Source organism: Nannobrachium achirus (assembly GCF_963921795.1).
Source record: "Nannobrachium achirus genome assembly, chromosome: 2".
Taxonomy (NCBI): Eukaryota; Metazoa; Chordata; class Actinopteri; order Myctophiformes; family Myctophidae; genus Nannobrachium; species Nannobrachium achirus.
Window position 1 is genome coordinate 73808351 of NC_137811.1, and position 20945 is coordinate 73829295.

Here is a 20945-nt window from a genome sequence, read left to right on the forward strand (position 1 = left end):
TCTGCTACTTTCACACATTTTTAAGTGTTTCTATACGTTTTTCCCCTGTGATTCATTTGGGGTGAAATTTCTTTTAGCCCTGGCTTAAAGTTCTTAAATTATTATTATTATTATTTTTTGAAACTCTTTTGAAACAATAATTATAAAATCACACCCGTGTGAACTGAGCGGTGGTCGTGGGGAGGGGGGGGGGGGTGCCTGTGTGTGTGTGTGTGTGTGTGTGTGTGTGTGTGTGTGTGTGTGTGTGTGTGTGTGTGTGTGTGTGTGTGTGTGTGTGTGTGTGTGAGAGAGAGAGTATTGCAGTTGATGCTCAGACTAGACTCAACATCACCCTCTCTGGTCACTGAGTGGTAGTTCAGGCTACATACACACACGGACGGATACATACACGGATACACACACGGCCATGCTATGGAGCGGTCTACCACCGCTCAAAAATGTACAAACAAACGGTGCACTGGCCAGTCTGGCCTCAAAATGGGTCCGCGACCCCTGGTTTGGGAACCAGAGTGTCTTAAGACCAGCTGACCCGCGAGTCAGAGTTCCCGCCCACCGGCGCTGCCCAAATATGGGAATGGAACGCCTGAAATGTGTGACTGACAGGCGGGAGGAGCCAATCGCAGCCCAGGCAGGGGCTGAAAGAAGGAGTTCCCCTCAACGCTATGTCACGGATGATCTTTTGAGCTCACAGGAAAGGCTGAGCAGTGCGCACCCTCTTGTCTGTAGCACAAATAACAAATACTGTTTCGCTACTCCCCAAAACAAAGACGGTTTTAGGGCGTTAAAAGACTGCTTTCATTAGTGGCAACACTCGGAGCTTCCCATTTTACGGTTAAAATACACTTTTAGCCAGAAAGGAAAATGTTTCACCGGAAGGCAAAACTCTGGTCAATGGACATTTCTATTAACAAGACCTGTAGAGGGCGCTGTGGAATAGCTACAACCTTCGACGAAACAATGTATTATCTGGCCAAAAAGTGTATTTTAGACGTAAGTTGGGGGGTTCAGAGTGTACCCACCAAGAAAAGTAGGCTTTCACCATCTTAGAAACGTCTTTGTTTTGGTAAGTAGTGAAAGTCTATTGTTTAGTTTTACTACAGAAGAGGTGGCTGGGCAGCCTGGGCTTCCACAATGGCTCATCGGTGACACAGCGTTGAGGATGAACTCTCCTTCTAACGCAAGCAGCAGAGCAACAACTTGAAGCAGGAGTTTCTGTTCACTTTGAGTGAAGTGGTGCGTGAGGAGGCAGGCTGCCCCGCACCGCCCCGCACACTGCGTTCACTAATACTTGTATTTATCGGTGTTTATGGGAAACATGCACGGCGTCACGCACGCCGCGAAGAGCGCTTTATGGATTTTTATCAGTGTGTTTACGACAATAACCGTCCAGGGACAAGAAGGTAAGATAAATAATATTATTTTAACTTCATATCTGATGGAAGGTGATGTCTGTTTATTGTAATACTACTACACCAACCAACCCGTTGGTTCTTACACTTTTTAGTAATTTCCTGAAGCCCCTTTAACTCTGAGAGTGTACAAACGGAACCAAATGGTCCATTTGGTTCCATTTGTACACTCTCAGAGTTGCAGATAGGCTGTAAGGGACTATTTGGAAGCCTGACGGGGTCCCTGGATGGACCCCCCACTTTGAGACCCACACAAGAGTTGTTGTTGTTGATGTTAGTTGGCAATAGGAGTGGGCACCTTGATGTAAAGTTTGCTATTTGGTTCATTTTTTATTTATTTTTTATTTTGTATTATTATTATTTTTTTAAAGTATTCTACATTTTGGATGCTCATTATCTCATATATTTAGTTACTGTACAATAGGCCTATGTATTGTGTTTATAGCCGTGCCTATCCTATACTCTGTATGGAATAGGCTATGTTGATACATTTTTTGCTTGGATAATGTATTTTTCAGCTTGCTTATTAACAACACAGTTGTGAGTGTTCAACTAATTAAACCATATGTATGTTAAGACCTCTTGATTTATTTGTTGTACAAGTAGCAAACTACAATTCAACTTCAGATTCAAAGGCATCCCATTATATTTATTACCGGGTGGGCAAGTGGTTCCCCAAATCTTTTCAGGTCAAGGACCCCCAAATTAATATGTAGGCTATTTGGCTGTGGGAAATATTTTGTGCCAGGGACCCGTCAAAACTAGATTTATGTTGTTAAAATGTTGTCGAAAATATTCCAAATATTTCATTTGTTTTCAAGATTATTTCTTTTTGAAAATAGCAAATCTACAAGGTCTCAACACGACTAATCCGCTATTTCCAACAAAGCCAATGTCTATGGGGTTAAAGTTGGTTAAAATTATTGTGATATACAGGGGACCCCCTGGAACACCCCTAAGGGCCCCAGTGGGGGTCCCAGGACCGCACTTTGTGAACCACTGATGTACAGAAGCCTGGTGACATGTGTATACATGTTTATACATGTGTATGCATGTCAACGCCTTTTATTTGTAGTTCTTAGTAGCAGCTGATCCATCATTAAAGTGTAGATTCACAGGCATTCCACTCAGTATGTGATCTGGAATGTGTTTATCAGAACAGCTTTGCACACATTCTGCTTTTGTCTCCTAGATCAGGGGTTCTTAACTTTTTCAGGAAGCGACACCCAAAATAATCATATTTGAACTGGGGACCCCCCCACCCTGACGAGCACTAAGAGTCGAGGCATAACATTTTGTATAACACAGTTCTATTGTGAAAATAGCAGATCTACATGCTCACACAACGCCTGAGACGTGAGGCGTTGTGTGAGCATGTAGATCGGCTAAAATTTTGTGGATCGAGCATGTAGATTGGCTATTTTCACAATTTCAGACTCTAATATATTTAACATTTTGGCCAGTGTTTAATTTGTCATTTTAGAGGTATTGAAAAGTCCTTACATTGTCACTTTAGAAATGTGTAGATACCCTCTATACACTTAAACCTTATGTTGGTTTGTTAACTGTTGAGAGAGAAAACAATGTTGCACATTAAGTTAATCATCTGGGGAGTGGGACCCCTCCCAAAATAATTTGGCGACCGCATGGGGGTCCTCCTGACCCACAGGTTGAGAACCACTGGTATAGATCAGGGATATGCAAATAGCTGAACCTGGGGGCCTCATTACAAAAATGGCCAGGGGCCAGTTGATAAAATGACAACATTAATAATACTTGATAACTTCTGTCTTTCATTGCCGCTTTATATTGTTCATCTTGGCAACTGACACTGTCTTCTGACACCTGGGGCGTATCCTCAGTGATGTAGCCCAAGCTCATTGGGGTTTCGGGTCTCGCAACATCATCATACCCCTCACTCAGGTGACCCAGCCAGGGTCGATCAATTCCCGACTTACGTCCCAGTAGCTACCCACGATCAGTCCCATTAGGGAAAGACAGGACCATTCACTCCACCGCTCCGGAACTACTCTGCCGAGACTGGGAGAGGAACTCTGGTCTAGGCTCTGTGGGTTGACTCCTGTCCGGGCCCCTGCTACGTCTCACCAGGTCTACTCCTGCTCTCACCAGGTCCAGGACCGGTGCGTAGCACCGGACATTTAAACGCAGTGGTATTGGATTTGCATGGGATGGTAAAATGAAAACGAAAACATTTGGACGCTTACTAGGGGTGGGCGATATGGAAAAATACAATATCACAATATTCTTCCAGGCTGTATCACGATACACAATCTCATAACGATTCTTTTTCATGTTGGTTTCATGGTTACTTTTCAAGTTACTTAACAGTAAAATCACTACAAGGTAACAAACAATAAAAGAAAAAGGAGTAACAGACCATTTTAGACCAGTGGTCCTCAAAGTGGGGTCCAGGGACTCTCTGGGTTCCTTTTGGGAGGTCTAAATTGACCCTTACAAGTATGTAACTCTGACAGTATACAAATGAAACCAAATGGACCCTTTTACGGGTCCATTTGGTTTCATTTGTATACTGTCAGAGTTAAGGGAGACCTTGACATTTTAAGGTTTGAGAACAACTGATTTAAACCAAAAAAAAAAAGGTTTAAATTAATTCTGCAATGAATCTCTGTATTAACGATTCAACAGGATTTTTTACAAGGCTATCTCATTTTATTACAATACATACGATATCTCTGAAAAGGCATATCGTGGAGACATTGTATCTTCTCAACCGGGCCTGGAATTTCATCATTTTAGGGGCGTGCCACTTGGCCTTTGGTGTTGTCCATTTCTTTAGGGCAAAAAGGCCAAAATGCCAGGGCAGGAAGGCCATCAATTAAAACAAGATTTTAGTCCATTGAAAGAATCTGTAGTGAAATAAATAAATGATGGTATTTACAATTATATCCATGCTCCGCCCAATCAAAGTCACTGGATTGGTTTAAAGATGGGGACACAGGAGTTAAGATTTCAGATTCTCAACAAAAGACACTGGTGTCTCTACATGACAAGAAAGAGACTCCGGTGTCTACAGTCTATTGACAAGAGAGAGACAGGGGAGAAAGTAGTACAGTCAGTTGGGGCATTAAGGCCACTGTGGCCTCAGGTCAGGCCATTGGTTTGAGGGGCACAAGGCCAAACTGAGGGGCAACGGCGGCCATGGCCTTCATGGCCTCCCTGAAATTCCTGCCCTTCAACGATATTTATCACCATATCGCCCACCCCTAACGCTTACTGAGCTTACTGAGTCTCATCTTCACTGCTGCTCTGAGTGGGTTCAGGCACCATCTGAAGTGTTTGACGTTTGGCCCTGTGGTTCCGATGCGTTGAATGAGTTCACACAGTTGAATACCAGAAGAGTTGCCTGAAAGAAACTCGCCTGGGCTGATGGTTATAACAAGGACAGGTCAATAGTGAACCACACACAGACAGACAGACAGACAGACAGACAGACAGACAGACAGACAGACAGACAGACAGACATAACTATTCCTCCTACTGCTATTAAGTCATACAAACCACAGGAACATAAATACTGCTGTTGTTTCTCTATTAATCTGCGAGGCTCAAGTGGCATGAAGAGGAACATGACTAATCACTGCCTCACTTCCCAAGGTCAATTATTTATGGTGAATCACTGGGCTTTTAGAGGAGTTGAGAAAGATGGGAGACTCAGGAAAAGAAGGGACGCAAACAAAGAACAGGCCAGAGGTCTGGATAGGTCGACTCTGCTGCTGTACTGTTCATTTAGTCGACTAAAACTATGACGAGAAATGTCCATCGACTACCTTCTTTCACTGACGAAAACTACTTTTAAACTAAGCTACGATGACTAAAACTAAGCCTAATATTGACAATTTCATTAAAAAAGTAAGCCTCGTGCCACAACCCTGAAACAGTGGTAAACCAGCCAACAACTCACAAAAGTAAGCCATTTACCATGAGTTGTTGACTGATTTACCACTGTTTTAAGCCAATCAGAATCCAGTATCTGAACATGTGACCACAAAAAGTGGTAGAATACAAACTAGAACTGCACTCTGTCGAGGTGCCACCTTGTGTCTTGTGCACAAGTAGGTCATGTATGGCCTTCTTGGCCTCCCTCATTTGGCTATTAATGATGATGTTGCCACCAGAAATGCTGGTCCCTGATAATTTGGGCTACGGGCTTAAACAAAGGAGAACACCGACATACTGTACATACCCAGCTGATCGCAGTACTGCTGGCGCAAGTAACTAGACTAACATGTCAGGGAAGAGATCCAGTAGAACTAAAAGACAAGTCGTTTTATCTACAAGCTCGCGTCGCTGCGACGCGAGCTTGTAGATGGGCCATTTTCAGCTTGCAACCTAGTGTAAAATCAGCCATCCCGACACAATAAAATACATTTTTGTTTCATCACAGGACGGGAGTGACGTGGGGAGGAAGGGAGGGTGCACTGAGGGGATGTGTTGTTAGGTGTTGTTCTGTTGTGATTGACACATCAGAATGTTGTTCTGTTGTGATTGACACATCAGAATGTTGCTGTGTTTAGAGTGAGTGACAGCTGGGCATCCTGTGTGCTGGGCCTGGCTGTAGACCTGCAAGGACCTGTTTGTAATACACAAACACCTGCAAGGACCTGTTTGTAATACACAAACACCCTCCCCCAGCAACACACTGAGGTGCTGGCTGACTGACTGACTGACTGGCTGACTGACTGGCTGACTGACTGAATGACTGACTGACTGACTGAGAGCCACTCTGCGAGCTTGTAGATCTGCTATTTTTGAAAAATCATGAACATTTGTGCAAATCTTATATATATATATATATTTTAAGTGAATTTGTAACTGAAAGATTTGCTTCTGGGGGTCCCGATACATAATATTTTGAGACGGGGGTCGGTGGCCAAATACATATCATTCTAGGGGTCCTTGACGTGAAAAAGTGTTCACGATTTTTTGCAATATGTATAAAATAGCTTTTTCTATGTATAAAATAGACGATCTACAAGCACCCGACCCCAGGTTTGGGAACCACTAGCATAGAGGTCTAGCATCTCATACATTCTTCTCAGTGTTGTTTAATCCATAACTCTGAGAGTCTACGAATGGTTTGCTATTAACCAAATGGACCGGGTCCATTCGGTTCCATTTGTGCATTGAATCTCTTGAGTTGACCAGCTTTCTTGGTGTTACGCTTTCAGACAAAGTGTTTGATTCGATTGTACTGTTTGCATTTCTGTTTAATAAAAGCATTCACTCAATCGATCAAAACAAACACCATAGCAATGATTACTATCACAAACATCACAATGGGGCGGCAGTGGCTCAGGGGGTAGAGTTGCCGTCTTAGAGCACGAAGGGTTCCCGAATGCCGGGTTCCCAGTTCGATCCTGGGCTCCCCCAGAGTTAGTGTGCAAGAGTCCTTGAGCAAGAATCTGAACCCCTAGTTGCTCCCAGTGAGCAGGTTGGTGCCTTGCATGGTTTCCTCTGCCATCGGTGTGTGCATGTGTGTGTGAATGAATGGGTGAATGTAATGAATATGTGTGTGAATGGGTGAATGTAATTCACAATCTCTGTAAGGCGCTATATTAATGCACCATTTATCAAATATATCCCGAGCTCTCCTCTCCTCTCCTCTCCTCTCCTCTCCTCTCCTCTCCTCTCCTCTCCTCTCCAGTCACAAACAAACACCTCCCCAGCAGCCAGTTCTGCTACCAGGAATGCGACCCCCCCCCCCCTCCCCCCCAAGTGGCCTCCCACCGGAAGGTGACACAGATCCACACTCGGTTGCCCGCGGTTACAGCCACGGCTGTGGCATTTCCAGGGAATCCTGGGGGAGACAGTGAAGAGGGGGGGGGGGGGGGGGGGGGGGGTTTGTCATAGTCTGTTGTAGGGATGGGACGATACGCCATATTATCGTTTATCGTGATTAAAAAAAACACTCAGGAATCAGATAATCGTATTGTGGATATTTAATTTATCGTGATATGGTCGTCCGTCATGCACTGGGATCAATTCACCTTTCATTTGCCGAGCTGCATATCCGGTACCACTTAAACCCTCTATTGGTTAAAGGTACTTATAATATACGTACTTGATACAGTCTTTATTTTTAACTCTCTATCAAATGTCTTTGCCAGAAAATAGCCGATCTACAAGCTCACAACATGTCGCATTGCGACGCAACATGTCGCATTGCGACGCGTTGTGAGCTTGTAAATCGGCAATTTTTTGGCATATGTTCCGCCCCAGGATAATGGATTTTGATTATCGCGATAATATTGTAAATCGCGATTTCTTTTGTCACAATAATCGTGATATGACATTTTCATATCGTCCCATCCCTGTTGAATGCAAGTCCATTTAGTTTGAGTCATATCTTAAAGCTATACTGTGTAAGTTGCTCAACTAGTGGTCAGAGCTGTATAGCAAACCGCGGTCGCGTCCGCGTCTTTCGGCCGTTTTTCGCCGCGTACCGGGCCTCTCGCGTCCGCCTGCAGCTCGCCGAGATCTATCTTTAGAGGGGTCCCTGGTTCCTGTGCGTTCAGGCATTCCGGAGAAACGGACTCCTTCACCCGAGTATGTTGTTGTTATGTTGAGGCAAGCTACTTCCTGAGAAGTCAGCAAGATGCGCCTGTGATTGGCCGGTAGTGTACCATGTGTTTATGATCGGTGATATGATTGGCCAACGTATACACATGATGCAGATGACATAATTTTGCCGCGGAATTCTCCCCCCCTCACGGCTCATAGAAAACATATAAAGAGAAGGCTTTAGAAGCTGAAATTAACGGAGTGGGGGTTCTAAAACTTTAGCGATTTAACAGTTAGGACAATTTTAAGATTTGTTTTATAAAAAAAGTTACATGGTATAACTCTATTAAGGCCCATTCCCATTAGCCGCGACAAAGATAACGATAATTATCTGACGTTCATGACGTACGTGATAGCATGGAAAGTTATCCAAACGATATCGTTCACGGCTATCGTTGTCTTTATCATTGTAGTGTGGATGCTGCCATGCACTTAAATTGAGAACAATTTTTTTTTTAGTTTTAGTCAACTAAATATCATAAGATTTTAGTCGACTACATCTACAGTGGATTTGGTCGACTGAAATGCATTTTGTCCGGCCGTGATGGTGTCGTAATGGCCGAATTCATACGCGGCTGTGTGCCGAAAATAGCAGATCTACAAGCGGGGGGTAACGATTCATCACTACCCTTATATGGTCGTAGAGAGGGTCTTACAGGACGGCGGATGATGAGTAGGGTCCAGGGACCCCCAAGGGCTCCTGGACGTGGTTCCAGGGGGTCCCCACTAAATGTGTTCATATATTATATAGTAGTAGCATCAAGAGCAGTTGAACCAATACTGTTCCAAAACAGACAATCTAAGCTCTCGACACGTCACACTGTTAGGTGTCGTGAGTTTGTAGATCTGTTGTTTTCATAAGAATTTGATCTGCGGCCACATACTGCATACATATCAGTTTGGGGGTCCTTGTGGACATGGACATGTTTGAGAACAGCCGCTGTAGTTTAATGCAGGGGTCTTCAACAGGGGGTCCGGGACCCCTAGGGGGTCCTCCTCAGAGTTACTACAGGGGGTCCTCCAAATCTTTGAGTGATAGAAACTTGTTTTCCCCTCCTTTTTTATATTAACAACTTGAACCCTAGTGTCCATATTCTGCGAACTTTAGCCAAAAATAGCCGATCTACAAGCTCGTAGATCTGCTATTTTTGGCAAAGGGCTTTGGAGGGGGAAAAGAGCAGACTAAGTACAGTGAAAGGTCAAGTTTATTAAGTATTGACGGTTCAAGTGGTTAAATATCTGGAAACACATTAACATGAATCAAAAATACACTGATGAAACAACTGGTCAAACAATGAAACTATATGGAATCTATGAACAGGTTGTGGGGGGTCCCTGCTTCATCTCTCTCTCAACTAAGGGGTCCTTGGCCTGAAAACGTTGAAGACCCCTGGTATTTCATATTTCGTTTCTTTCATATTTGTAACGAGTCGACCCTGCAAGAGATGCGGCCGTAACTCGCTCCTCCAAGGGAGCCAGCTCTCTTGGCGTTGCTGCGGGTTGCTTGCTGAGTGGGGGGGTCGGGGTTCACCTCCTGTTTGGAGGTGAACTTCCCCACTCAGTCTGCTAAACGTTATTGTACACACATGTAGTTGATTTCCTTCTGGGAGGGAAGTCCTTTCCACCGTTCCCAGAATCCGTTGCAGGGACGTGCTGGCCATTGGGAAAAGTGGGACAACTCCCGAACGGCCGGTTTATTCCCGGCCGGTCCAGGCCGGCCATTAGGAAAAAAATAAAAATAAAATGTCGGCCTTCGTTCCATTTTGGGGGCTGGGCGGCCAACAAAGTAAATCGTCACTGTCGGGCAGAAACCTCGTAAACCTCGTACAAGGCCGTCGCACAAAAGTAGTGAAAACAGCAGATCTACAAGCACACAACGCCTCGCGGTGCGAGGCGTTGTGTGCTTGTAGATCGGCTGTTTTCACTAGTTTAAATCATTTTTAAAATGATAAATAGAAAACAAACGTTTTTGGACATACAAGGTTTCCACCCAACTACAACTAAATATAACTCATGTAATTGGCCCACTGGCTTGTCACGTGTCATGATCTGAAATGGCAAATCTTTGAGTAGCAGCATAGAGAGATCTCTCTCTATAGTGCGCAATGAGGGCCTCTCCAACTCTTTTTCCCGGGCTGAATCAGGGGCCCAGCACGTCCCTGATCCGTTGACCTCTGTGTCAGCGGGTGGACATGACGCGTCATCCTGTCTGTGTGATGGCTGGAGTTCCACAGGGATGTGACTAAACACTGCCAAAACCTCCCATCTGAAAAATTCACTTTGTTGGGAAAATTAAAATTAAAATGTGTGTTCAACACCAAAACCTGATATCTACTAGTTCTACTATTTCAAGTGGACAACATGCAGATACTGTACGAGGTTTTTACCTAGAAATAGTTAGGCTATTAGTGTTAAATAACACTTTTTACAGAACTTAACTCATTGCATGCCAGGCCCGATAGTCCCGAGATTATTTTAATGTCTTTCCCTGCCAGGCCCGATAGTCCCGAGAATTTCTGCCATTTTGAAAAAAAAAAATTTTCAAAAAAAATTTTGGACCCCAAAAAATGTAGTAGGCATGATAGAAATCGCGAAATTGCATGTTTAACCCCCATAGCAACCCCATCTATCAAACATGGCAGCCATCTTTGTTTACATTTTAGGAAAACATAATGGCTTGTATCTCATGAATGCCTGAACGGATTTCCATTCGGATTTTTTTGTTTGAAAGCTGTGAGCAATGTGGACACACGTGGTGCATTATCTAGGCATGGGTGTGCATGATCCGTGCACTATGAATTACATGGAAGTCTATGGAGACCAGAGGCACCATAGAGTACGAAGGTATTGTTAAATGGCGGGGAATGTGTTAATTGAGACCAAGACATTCTACAGGTCTGTTACAACTTAAGTATTACCATTAACATTTTCTATCAAAAGTTTCACCAACTGACGCCAATCATTAGCAATCCAACAAGGCAATGCAGATTGGAGGTTTTGAGCTTCAGCATTTTGCCACTTTTACAAACCTGTCAAATGTCATGTTCTAGAGTAGACAGTCACATGACATTTTTGGCAAAATGAGGGTCAGAAGGATCTTGCAGAGAGACTGACCATGTGCTGCACAGCCTGTTGTCCTCATTTCAAGTGAAATCCAAAAATCATGAAATTTGCAGATAGGAGGTTTTGCGTTTTGGCCATCGACTGCTGTTATTATTCAGACCTGCAACCACTTTGACCATTATTTTATGCTTTAGCTATTAAAAAAAACAGCAGATCTACAAGCTCACAGCGCGGCACAAGCTTGTAGATCTGCTATTTTTGAGAAATCTTGATTTTTACAAGACAGGAGAAAACATCAGAAGAAGGAGACATCATAATATGTAATATAAATACAAGACACAATTCAAGATGGGAAACCTCTATTACAAGTATGCTAATGTGGAGTATGATGTGCTTGGACCTGAAGTCTGGTCAGTAGGAGCGAGATCATTTAGCGACCTCCAACCTGGTCGCAACCTGGTCGGTAGTTTTCACCGACCGGGTCGCTAAATCTACCGACCGGGTCGCTAAATCTACCGACCGGGCTGCAAAATCACCGACCGGGTCTCTAGATCTATACCGACCGGGTCGCTAAATCTACCAACCGGGCTGCAAAATCACCGACCAGGTCGCTAGATCTACCGACCGGGTTGCTAAATCTACCGACCGGGTTGCTAAATCTACCGACCGGGCTGCAAAATCACCGACCGGGTCGCTAAATCACCGACAGGGTCGCTAAATCTACCTATCTATCTAATCTATTTATTAATGCCCGGGTCGCTCGCCGGTCAGTGATCGCTGTCCGCTGTTTGGTTGATCTATCTGCCAGTAGGAGCGAGATCATTTAGCGACCTCCAACCTGGTCCTCTATAGTTCAGTGGTTCTCAACCTTTTCAGGCCGTGACCCCCATAATAATCATATTTTAGCTGGGGACCCCCACAAGCACTTGGAATTGTAGGAGTTGGCATTGCATTTAGTTTGACTCGATCTATACCATTGTGAAGGCGAGGCGTTGTGAGCATGTAGATCTGCTATTTTCACAATTTCTGTCTCTAATATTTGACAATATTTGACAATTTGACCAATGTTTGACCAATGTTTGACCAGATACTAAAAAGTTCTTCAACCCAACCTAAAGTTAGGCCCAAATCAGAAATTAGCCTACAAAAACAAATATGTTGATACATACTGTACATGTACTGTAAGCCCCTCCCATACACTAAAATGTGTACCCGGCCTGAATGGGTTAAAGTCCTTAAATTGTCACTTTTCACAAATGTCACTTATACTGTATGTTGGTCTGTTTACTGTTGCGTGAGAAAATAATGTTAACATTTAGCTAAACATCTGGGGACCCCCCCTCAAAATAATGTGGGGACCCCCCTGGGGGTCCCGAGTCCCGACCCACAAGTTGAGAACCACTGCTCTAGTTTATTCATTGCCTCTGTCTTGTGTAGCTTTGTTCCCAGTGGATTCCTCCACTGTGCTTGCGCTGACTCGCGTCAGTGCAAGCACACATGCCAGAATTTCATAGAATTGCACCTTTCTAGTGTTGTAATGTATGCATGTACAGCAGAGGTGGATGGGTGGGTGTATGCATGTACAGTAGAGGTGGATGGGTGGGTGTATATGTATGTAATATACAGTATAACAGTACAGTACAGTACAGGAGTGGATGTTGTTTTGGGTCATCTGGCGGTTATGACCCGCAGACTGTAAACACAGCATGCGTTGCTAAGCGCTCTCTCTCTCACACACACACACACACACACACACACACACACACACACACACACACACACACACACACACACACACACACACACAGAGCGCAGAGCGGAGGCAGTAAAACCACAGTCTAAGCACTAAACACTCCACTTATCCTCTGATAACATCACTAATGACGGAGAGGAGATAACTGTGGTCAATTAATTACCAGCCGTGATCTGTGTGTGTGTGTGTGTGTGTGTGTGTGTGTGTGTGTGTGTGTGTGTGTGTGTGTGTGTGTGTGTGTGTGTGTGTGTGTGTGTGTGTGTGTGTGTGTGTGTGTGTGTGTGTGTGTGTGTGTGTGTGTGTGCGCGTGCGTGCGTGCGTGCGTGTGCGTGCGTGCGTAGTTCCTGCACATTAAATATGAAACGCTGCTTCTTTTATCGACAAGGAACCACAAGAATGTCTTACAGTAATTGATATATTTTGGTTTAAACAAAACCTTTTCTTGTTATGCTTTTTGTTTAAGTTACATCTCTATCTCCAGTTTCATCCAAACCAGGAGAAAGACGTACAAAGAAGTCATGCAGGAAGCAGGATAAACATGTGACGATCAGAGACATATCTGTCACAGATATTCTGTTATCTGGCCCAGTGGGAATGGGCCTTAAACGTTCGTGATTAAAAACACCACAATAATCATACTTCCCGTATTAAATTATTTTTTTTGCAAACTCTTAATAAAGTATTCAATCATCACTGTGTTTTTGTGAATGCTATATTTAAGCAATATTACACGAGAGGGTGTGCATTACCGCGGTTATTTGGCCCGACAGCCTTGCTGCAGGAACGAGATGCAGGCGAGTTCTGTAGGCAGGACTGAAGGGACAAATAACCACGATAAGGCAGACCCTCGAGTGTAATATTGCGATTATACAACCGTTGCCCTTAGAAAAAAACATGTCAACTTCATTTTTTAATGCCACATTTAGCTACTATGTCCCTGAACGTCACATGAAAACCGCTAGCCTAGCCGCCTAGCATAGTGTGGGGAGAGAGGCGCGCTTGCTCTCTTTCGTGACCAACGCAGCTGATTTCTTTATTTAGTGCTGCTCATTACATGCACGGTTGGAGAGCCTGTTTTCCATCGAGAGCCCGACTACCTGTAGCCCCATATAGAACCTCACCCGTCGCTGCGTCCTGTTGTGCTCCGAGATGAGGTCCTAGAAACATGGCCGCTGGAATCGGGCGACAGCCTCCACATCCCAAAAAGTAACGGCAGTTCCGAGCTCCCAGACTGTGAAAACCTTACCTCGGTACATAAAACATGAACTGCGGCATGAAACAACCCCTTTAAAATCGCTAGTTTTGTCAGCCGGTAATGTTTACAAGCCTGGAAGTTGCAGCCGGAATGGCAGCATTAGCGCCCTCTCTGGTCGAATGTCTGTTTCAATGCAGCGACGGTTGGGGCTACGTTCGACATTACCGGCTGACAAAACTAGCGATTTTAAGGGGTTGTTTCATGCCGCAGTTCATGTTTTATGTACCGAGGTAAGGTTTTCACAGTCTGGGAGCTCGGAACTGCCGTTACTTTTTGGCCAAAATTTCGTTTTGTGTGTTTCCCAACTGTGATGTGGAGGCTGTCGCCCGATTCCAGCGGCCATGTTTCTAGGACCTCATCTCGGAGCACAACAGGACGCAGCGACGGGTGAGGTTCTATATGGGGCTAGACTACCTGTTGTATAATAAGAAGTAAACCTTAAATTCCTTGTTGTGTGTTGTGTTTGTTCTCAGGCTCAGGCTGTGGCCACACGGTGCTGGGTCCCCAGAGCGGCACCCTGTCCAGCCAGAACTACCCTGGCACCTACCCCTCTGATGCCCTCTGCCAGTGGAGGCTGAGGGTGCCCGCGGGGCGCACGCTGCGCCTGCTGTTTGGGGACTTTGACGTGGAGAGCAGCCCCAACTGCAGCACCGGCTCTCTGACCGTCACGGCCGCCAACGGAGCCACGGCCCTGGGTAAGACTGAGAGCTGACCCTCTGGTCTATTGGTTCACCAACCTTTCAGCTCGAGACCCAAAAGAGAAATGCAATGCGTCCCCATGACTCAAACTGGTGAAAATAGCAGATCTACAAGCTCACAACTTATTTTAGAGCTGGGATCGGGGCCAATTCTTTCTGTCTGTTCCGAAACGTGTCCGTCAGTTTTTGTCCACCCAGAATTGACGTCCGAGCATTAATCAGCGTCCGACCCGTGCCAAGGCCTGACCCTTAGATTTCACCGCTTTTTCGCCTCATTTCTTTTTCTTTGAGGAAGCCACTGATTTACACTCACTCACTAGCAAGCTTGTTCTAATGTGCAGTGCATGGCTGCTTGTTACCCTTAATGTGTGAATATTAAGCAACAGCTGCTTGTGAAAGTGTTTAAATAGTAGGCTACGTCGATTATTAAATAAAACAAATAACGTGCGCTGCGCTGGACGTCAGACTGCAGTGACTTGTTGCACACTCATTCTGCAAGTTTCTGTTTCTGCTCACAACGTGTTGCGGATGCGAGGCGTTGTAGAGCTTGTAGATCAGCCACTTTTGGCACGGAACACGCCATGATGAAGAAGTATATGCCAGGATTTACTTGGGTGATGTGATGTGTGTTGGACGGACGGACGGACAGACGAACGGACAAGGCTGGCACAGTGCACTGCGACTGCACACAACAGCGCCGAAAAATAAACAGCCAATTAATGCAAGGGACAGTAGTGGGAACACAAGCTAAGAGCTCCATTCAGCGGCACGCCACTTCCAATCAAACCACAACAACGCGTTTACCTCAGCATGGGACTTTTCTCCATGCTCAGAGTTATGTCTCAGTACACACACAGTGCCACACACACACACACAGGAGGAGTTGTACGCTGCGTGCAGCATCAGAGAGAGTGCATGATGCATGTCATGGTTAGGCAGAGGCTATATCAACAATATGTCCGACCCGAATCGACGTCCGACAATTAATTATGAAAATGCGTCCGCCCCGAACCCAAGCCCGCGGGGCTTGTCGGGCCCCACGGGTTTTCGGTCGGGTATCCCAGCTCTAACTTATTTACAACTTAATTATTTGTTTTACATTTATGGAACGCTTCACGATGTGACACGTTCCATAAATGTGAAACAAATAATAAATACATTCAGAAGTAGTGAAAATAGCAGATCTGCCAGCTCACAACTGTTTTGCTTATTTCTTCTGTAATACGATTTGACAATTAATGCCTCCCCCTGGCCAGCCGGGGAGCCTGATGGAGGGGAAAGGAACTGGTTGGAATAACGTGTTCCTTCCACGCACTACGTCCAACCGGGGAAAGCTCCCTCCCTGTCAGGTGATAAGAAGCAGCCTGCTCACTCCTCATGCACTGAAGGCAGCATGAGCTCAGTTCGGGGCTCTCCCCAGGTTGGCAGAGGGAGAGCAGAGCCCAGGATTACAGCTATATGAATTGGCACTGGGTGAAAAACGGGTTACAAAATCGGGGGATAAAAATGTAGAGAAAAATATAATATTTGACAATTTTACCAATGTTTGACCATGTTTTATATAGTTATAGTTTGTTGATTATCTTTTACGCAATGACTTTTTTTTTTTTGGATTTAGATTCAATATCCGTTCAACGTTATTTTTACATTATTATAACATTGATTGATTGAAGACTGTATTAGAAGTTTGAATAGGAAAAGGTACAATGTCATGCAAGTACAGTTAACTGGTACAAGGTCAACTAAAAAGATAAGCTCAGGAAAGCACACTGACATTGAGATCCATTTTAAACGCTAGGGCGGTGCCATGGGAATGCCACTGTCTGTCACACTACTTACTGTGTGTCACACTACTTACTGTCTGTCACACTACTTACTGTCTGTCACACTACTTACTGTCTGTCACACTACTTACTGTCTGTCACACTACTTACTTAGTATTGTCACAGTAGTTGGAGGCCAGCCTATGATGTCATGTGGATGACATCAGGGATCTCCACATGACATGAGGGACACAGACAGACAGACAGACAGAAGGACAGACAGACGGACAGGCAGACAGACACAGACACAGACACAGACAGTCACACAGATAAAGAGATTTGTGGTCGTGGACGACCGCTGCTCTGTGACCTCATTCCCGCTCAGCTCTCAGCTCTCCCGCTCAGACCTCATTCCCGCTCAGTCCAGTTATTTAGTCCTCCAGTTATGCAAGAGCTCAACTACCGTACACTTTGTAGTTTTCAGGAAAGAGAAGAAAAAGAATACTGATGGAAACAAGAGCAAGGAAAATGAGGATAAAAGCAGGCAGTCAAAAAGTTCCTGATATGAATAGATTGAAAATATAACGGGTTAAAATATGAGAATGGAAAATGGTACGATATCATGGACATGGAAAAAGCAGTATATTGTCACGGTCTGTATCTGCAAGTTTCACATTTGTACGTTTTATTTTATTATTATTTTTTTTTTCGTAAATTAAAGGCCTGCTTCATCATACAAAAGTGTCGCACAAAACTAGTGAAAACGGCAGATCTACAAGCACACAACGCCTCGCAGTGCGAGGTGTTGTGTGCTTGTAGATCGGGTATTTTAACTCGTTTTTGAAATAATAACAAAAAAATAAGGCTGGGACTCGATTAAAAATAATCTAATTCATTAGAGGCTTTGTAATTAATCGCATGTTTAATCGCATATAAATATTTGACCTGAGAAGCAATTTGATTTAATTTAAAACACATTTCGGTATACGAGTTTCCCATCCACTGGAAAAGCGGTCTGATCGTCTTCTTCTCCCATTGCGTGCTCTGGGGTTTGTTGACTGTCGGTTGGTGCACCGCAATGATCGCTACGCCTGAACCTCGTCAAGAGACAAAGATTCTACGGCGCAAAAACTAAGCGCGTTTAAAGTGCGTTAAATGTTTTAATCGCGTACATTTTCTGCAATTAATTCATCTAAATGAAGCAGTTAAAGTCCCAGCCCTACAAAAAAAGTAAGGTTTTGTACAGACATGGTTTCCACCCGACAACGACGGTATATTTCCCGCGTCAAAGTTCTAAGTGTAAAGAATTTCTCTTGAACGCCTCTGTGCTGACAGTCAACCTCCGTTACTACAATACACGCACGCGCGCACGCACACACACACACACACACAGGCACGTGCACGCACACACACACACACACACACACACATGCGTGCCATTCCATTGACGGAGGAGGCCGACACACATTTCAACAGCAAATGCACGTCTTCCACCCAGGTGTATCGGCTCGTACCTGCAGGGCATGGACGTCTTAGCACACACGTGCACGCACGCACGCACGCACGCACGCACGCACGCACGCACGCACGCACGCACGCACGCACACACACACACACACACACACACACACACACACACACACACACACACACACACACACACACACACACACACTCAGAGATTAGGTGACAGATCCACAGGAATGACAGACACACACACACACACACACACACACACACACACACACACACACACACACACACACATGCAGGGGCCGTATTCAGTTACTCCTTGCTTATATTATGTTGTTTTTATTTCAAGATTCCACAGGATCCGCATCATGATTCCCCACCGTGGCGTGCATGTCTGCATGATTTATGATTTATGTTATTTAGTGTTTGTGCCTGCAGTGTCAGTGTGTCAGTGTGCATTCCTCGGTGCCACACAGCAGTAGAATAAGTAGACATTTGATAGCTAAACATCAGGAACTCTGACATGCAGTGTGAAGTATTAGTCCATGGGCCATACGAGATGTCGGTATCGGAAAGGTGGCAAAGGTTATCGTGCATTTTTGAAAAGCTCTATATCTGTAGATTATATTTTGGTATGATAACCCTTTCTGAGACACAGCTACATTGGTGTTATCAGCCGCTAGAGTTGGTGTCCCATTAACTTTACGTTACAGGGAAAAAAAGGCTAAAAAATAATCTGCTTTAAGTAACATATGAGGGGTCAAACTAGGGTTTTTTCTTGTTTCTAAATCCATTGCAAACATCTGTTTTGCATAAAAAAAAACATTCATTGGGCTAAAACGGCCCCCACAAAAGTGTGAAAAGTGATGACTCATCACTTTTCATAAAACCATAGTCCAAAACCATAGTCTTGTGGGGCCGTTTTTTAGCCGAAGGAATGTTTTTTGTGCAAAACAGACGTTTGCAATGGATTCAGAATCATGAAAAACCCCTAGTTTGACCCCTCATATGCTACTTCTTTTTTTGCTTTTTTTCCTGTAATGTAAAGTTAATGGGACACCAACTCTAGCGGCTGATACCACCAATTTAGCTGCGTCTCAGAAAGGGTTATCATACCAAATTATAATCTACAGATATAAAGCTTTTCAAAAATGCATGATAACCTTTGCCATCTTTTCGATACCGACATCTCGTATGGCCCATGGACTATATAGGGCATTCACGAATAGTGATTTTTAGTATTCGAATTATTCGACCTCAAAGTATTCGAATAGTCGAATATTCGACAGGACTGGCCAAACTGTCAAATATTTAGTAAGCAAGAGTCGAACAACGCCTCGCAACTGTGATCGGCTATTTTCACAATATTTTTCTGCGGAACCGAGTCACATTAAATGTAATACCTACAATTCCAAGTGCTTGTCAGGGTGGGGATCCCCGGTTCAAATATGTTTATTTTGGGGGTCGGGGCCTAAAAAGGTTTGAGAAGCCCTGGTATAGAGCATTAACAAATTCATCCACCAGGAGCATTGACAACTCATTCTTATGACTTCCTATCTAGCCAAGCTTTATAAACTATAGATTTTTTTAAGAGAAAACAATAAAATAATATAAGCGAATATTCGACTTCGGTGAACAACGTTGAATAGTGACCTTGATATTCGAATATTCAAATATTTGGTGAATGCCCTAGTGTGAAGCTACCAGGGATGTGCATGACTGAACAAAATACTCATTATTAGTGTGGTTGCTATAGGAAACACACTACTGTATTCGGCCCGACAATTTCTTTGCCAGCAAAGAGAACCTGTGTTTTGTAAACTTTTGCACCAATGTAAAAGTGTAGCTTTTGGTCCTGATGCTTCACATGACATCAGAATATAGAATATAAATGGTAAGATGGAATTCATTTCCCAGCGGATGATTGGCACAGAGTGCCGCGCTGCAAGCTTTAGATCTGCTATTGTTTGGGTCAAAATATTCAAAGACTTGCACGAATGTTCACGGTTTAAAAAAAATACCAGATCTAAAAGCCGTGAGCTCGTATATCTGCTATTCTTCAATAGTTAAAGCATAAAATAATAGTTCAAGTATAATGCGAAATAATGCGTTCACAGTGTTAATGGGTTAATTGAAAAAGTTATCGTTTCAAAATTGTGTGTGTGTGTGTGTGTGTGTGTGTGTGTGTGTGTGTGTGTGTGTGTGTGTGCGTGTGCGTGCACCCGCGTGCGTGTGCGGGTACACAGTGTACATACAGTACATGTATGTAAACACACAGGGTGAAGTGAGGAATGTTTACATTGCTGCTTCACCAGCGTGGCTGCAGGATATTAACCCATTTAGGCCTAGAATTATTGAATGCTTTAACCAGTGAAAAATAGCAGATCTACAAGCTCGCAGCGCGGCACCGAGTGCCGCACTGCGTGCTTGTAGACCTGCTATTTTTTTTAAACAAGATTTATTTTTGCAAGTATTTGAATATATCTATTTAAAAGCGAATATTTGTAACTCAAATATTTGCTTCTGGGGGTCCCTGGAACAAATACCTGGCCAAATACCTGCAATTGTGGGGGTCCTTGACAAGAAACAGTTTGAGAACCACTGATTTAGAGGAAGGATTTAGAAGTCGTGTCAAAGATCGGGTCAAATATATTCAAAGACTTGCACACATTTTCACGTTTTTTCAAAAATAGCAGATCTACAAGCTCGCAGCGCGGCACTCGGTGCCGCGCTGTGAGCTTGTATATCTGCTATTTTTCAATAGTTAAAGCATAAAATAATGGTTAAAGTGGTTAAAATCGCGTTCCAGGTATTTGAGTTGCTCCAACACTCATCCTGCTCATAGGACTCCATAGAACCCATACTATATCGATTTTAAATCATTGAATCGAATCGTATCGCATCACTATGAATGAACCAATATCGTAC

General features: G+C 44.1%; 1 protein-coding gene across 1 annotated transcript in view; it reads left to right on the forward strand.

Moving 5' to 3' along the window:
* The first annotated feature begins 1249 nt into the window (after nt 1-1249).
* The window catches only part of LOC308294790 (discoidin, CUB and LCCL domain-containing protein 1), a 66700-nt gene continuing 47004 nt past the window's right edge, over nt 1250-20945 (forward strand). The window contains exons 1-2 of the mRNA XM_080737649.1: nt 1250-1400; nt 14557-14778. Of these exons, the coding sequence (XP_080593775.1) occupies nt 1307-1400; nt 14557-14778 (316 nt within the window). The 5' untranslated portion in view covers nt 1250-1306. The remainder of the gene's footprint in view (nt 1401-14556; nt 14779-20945) is intronic.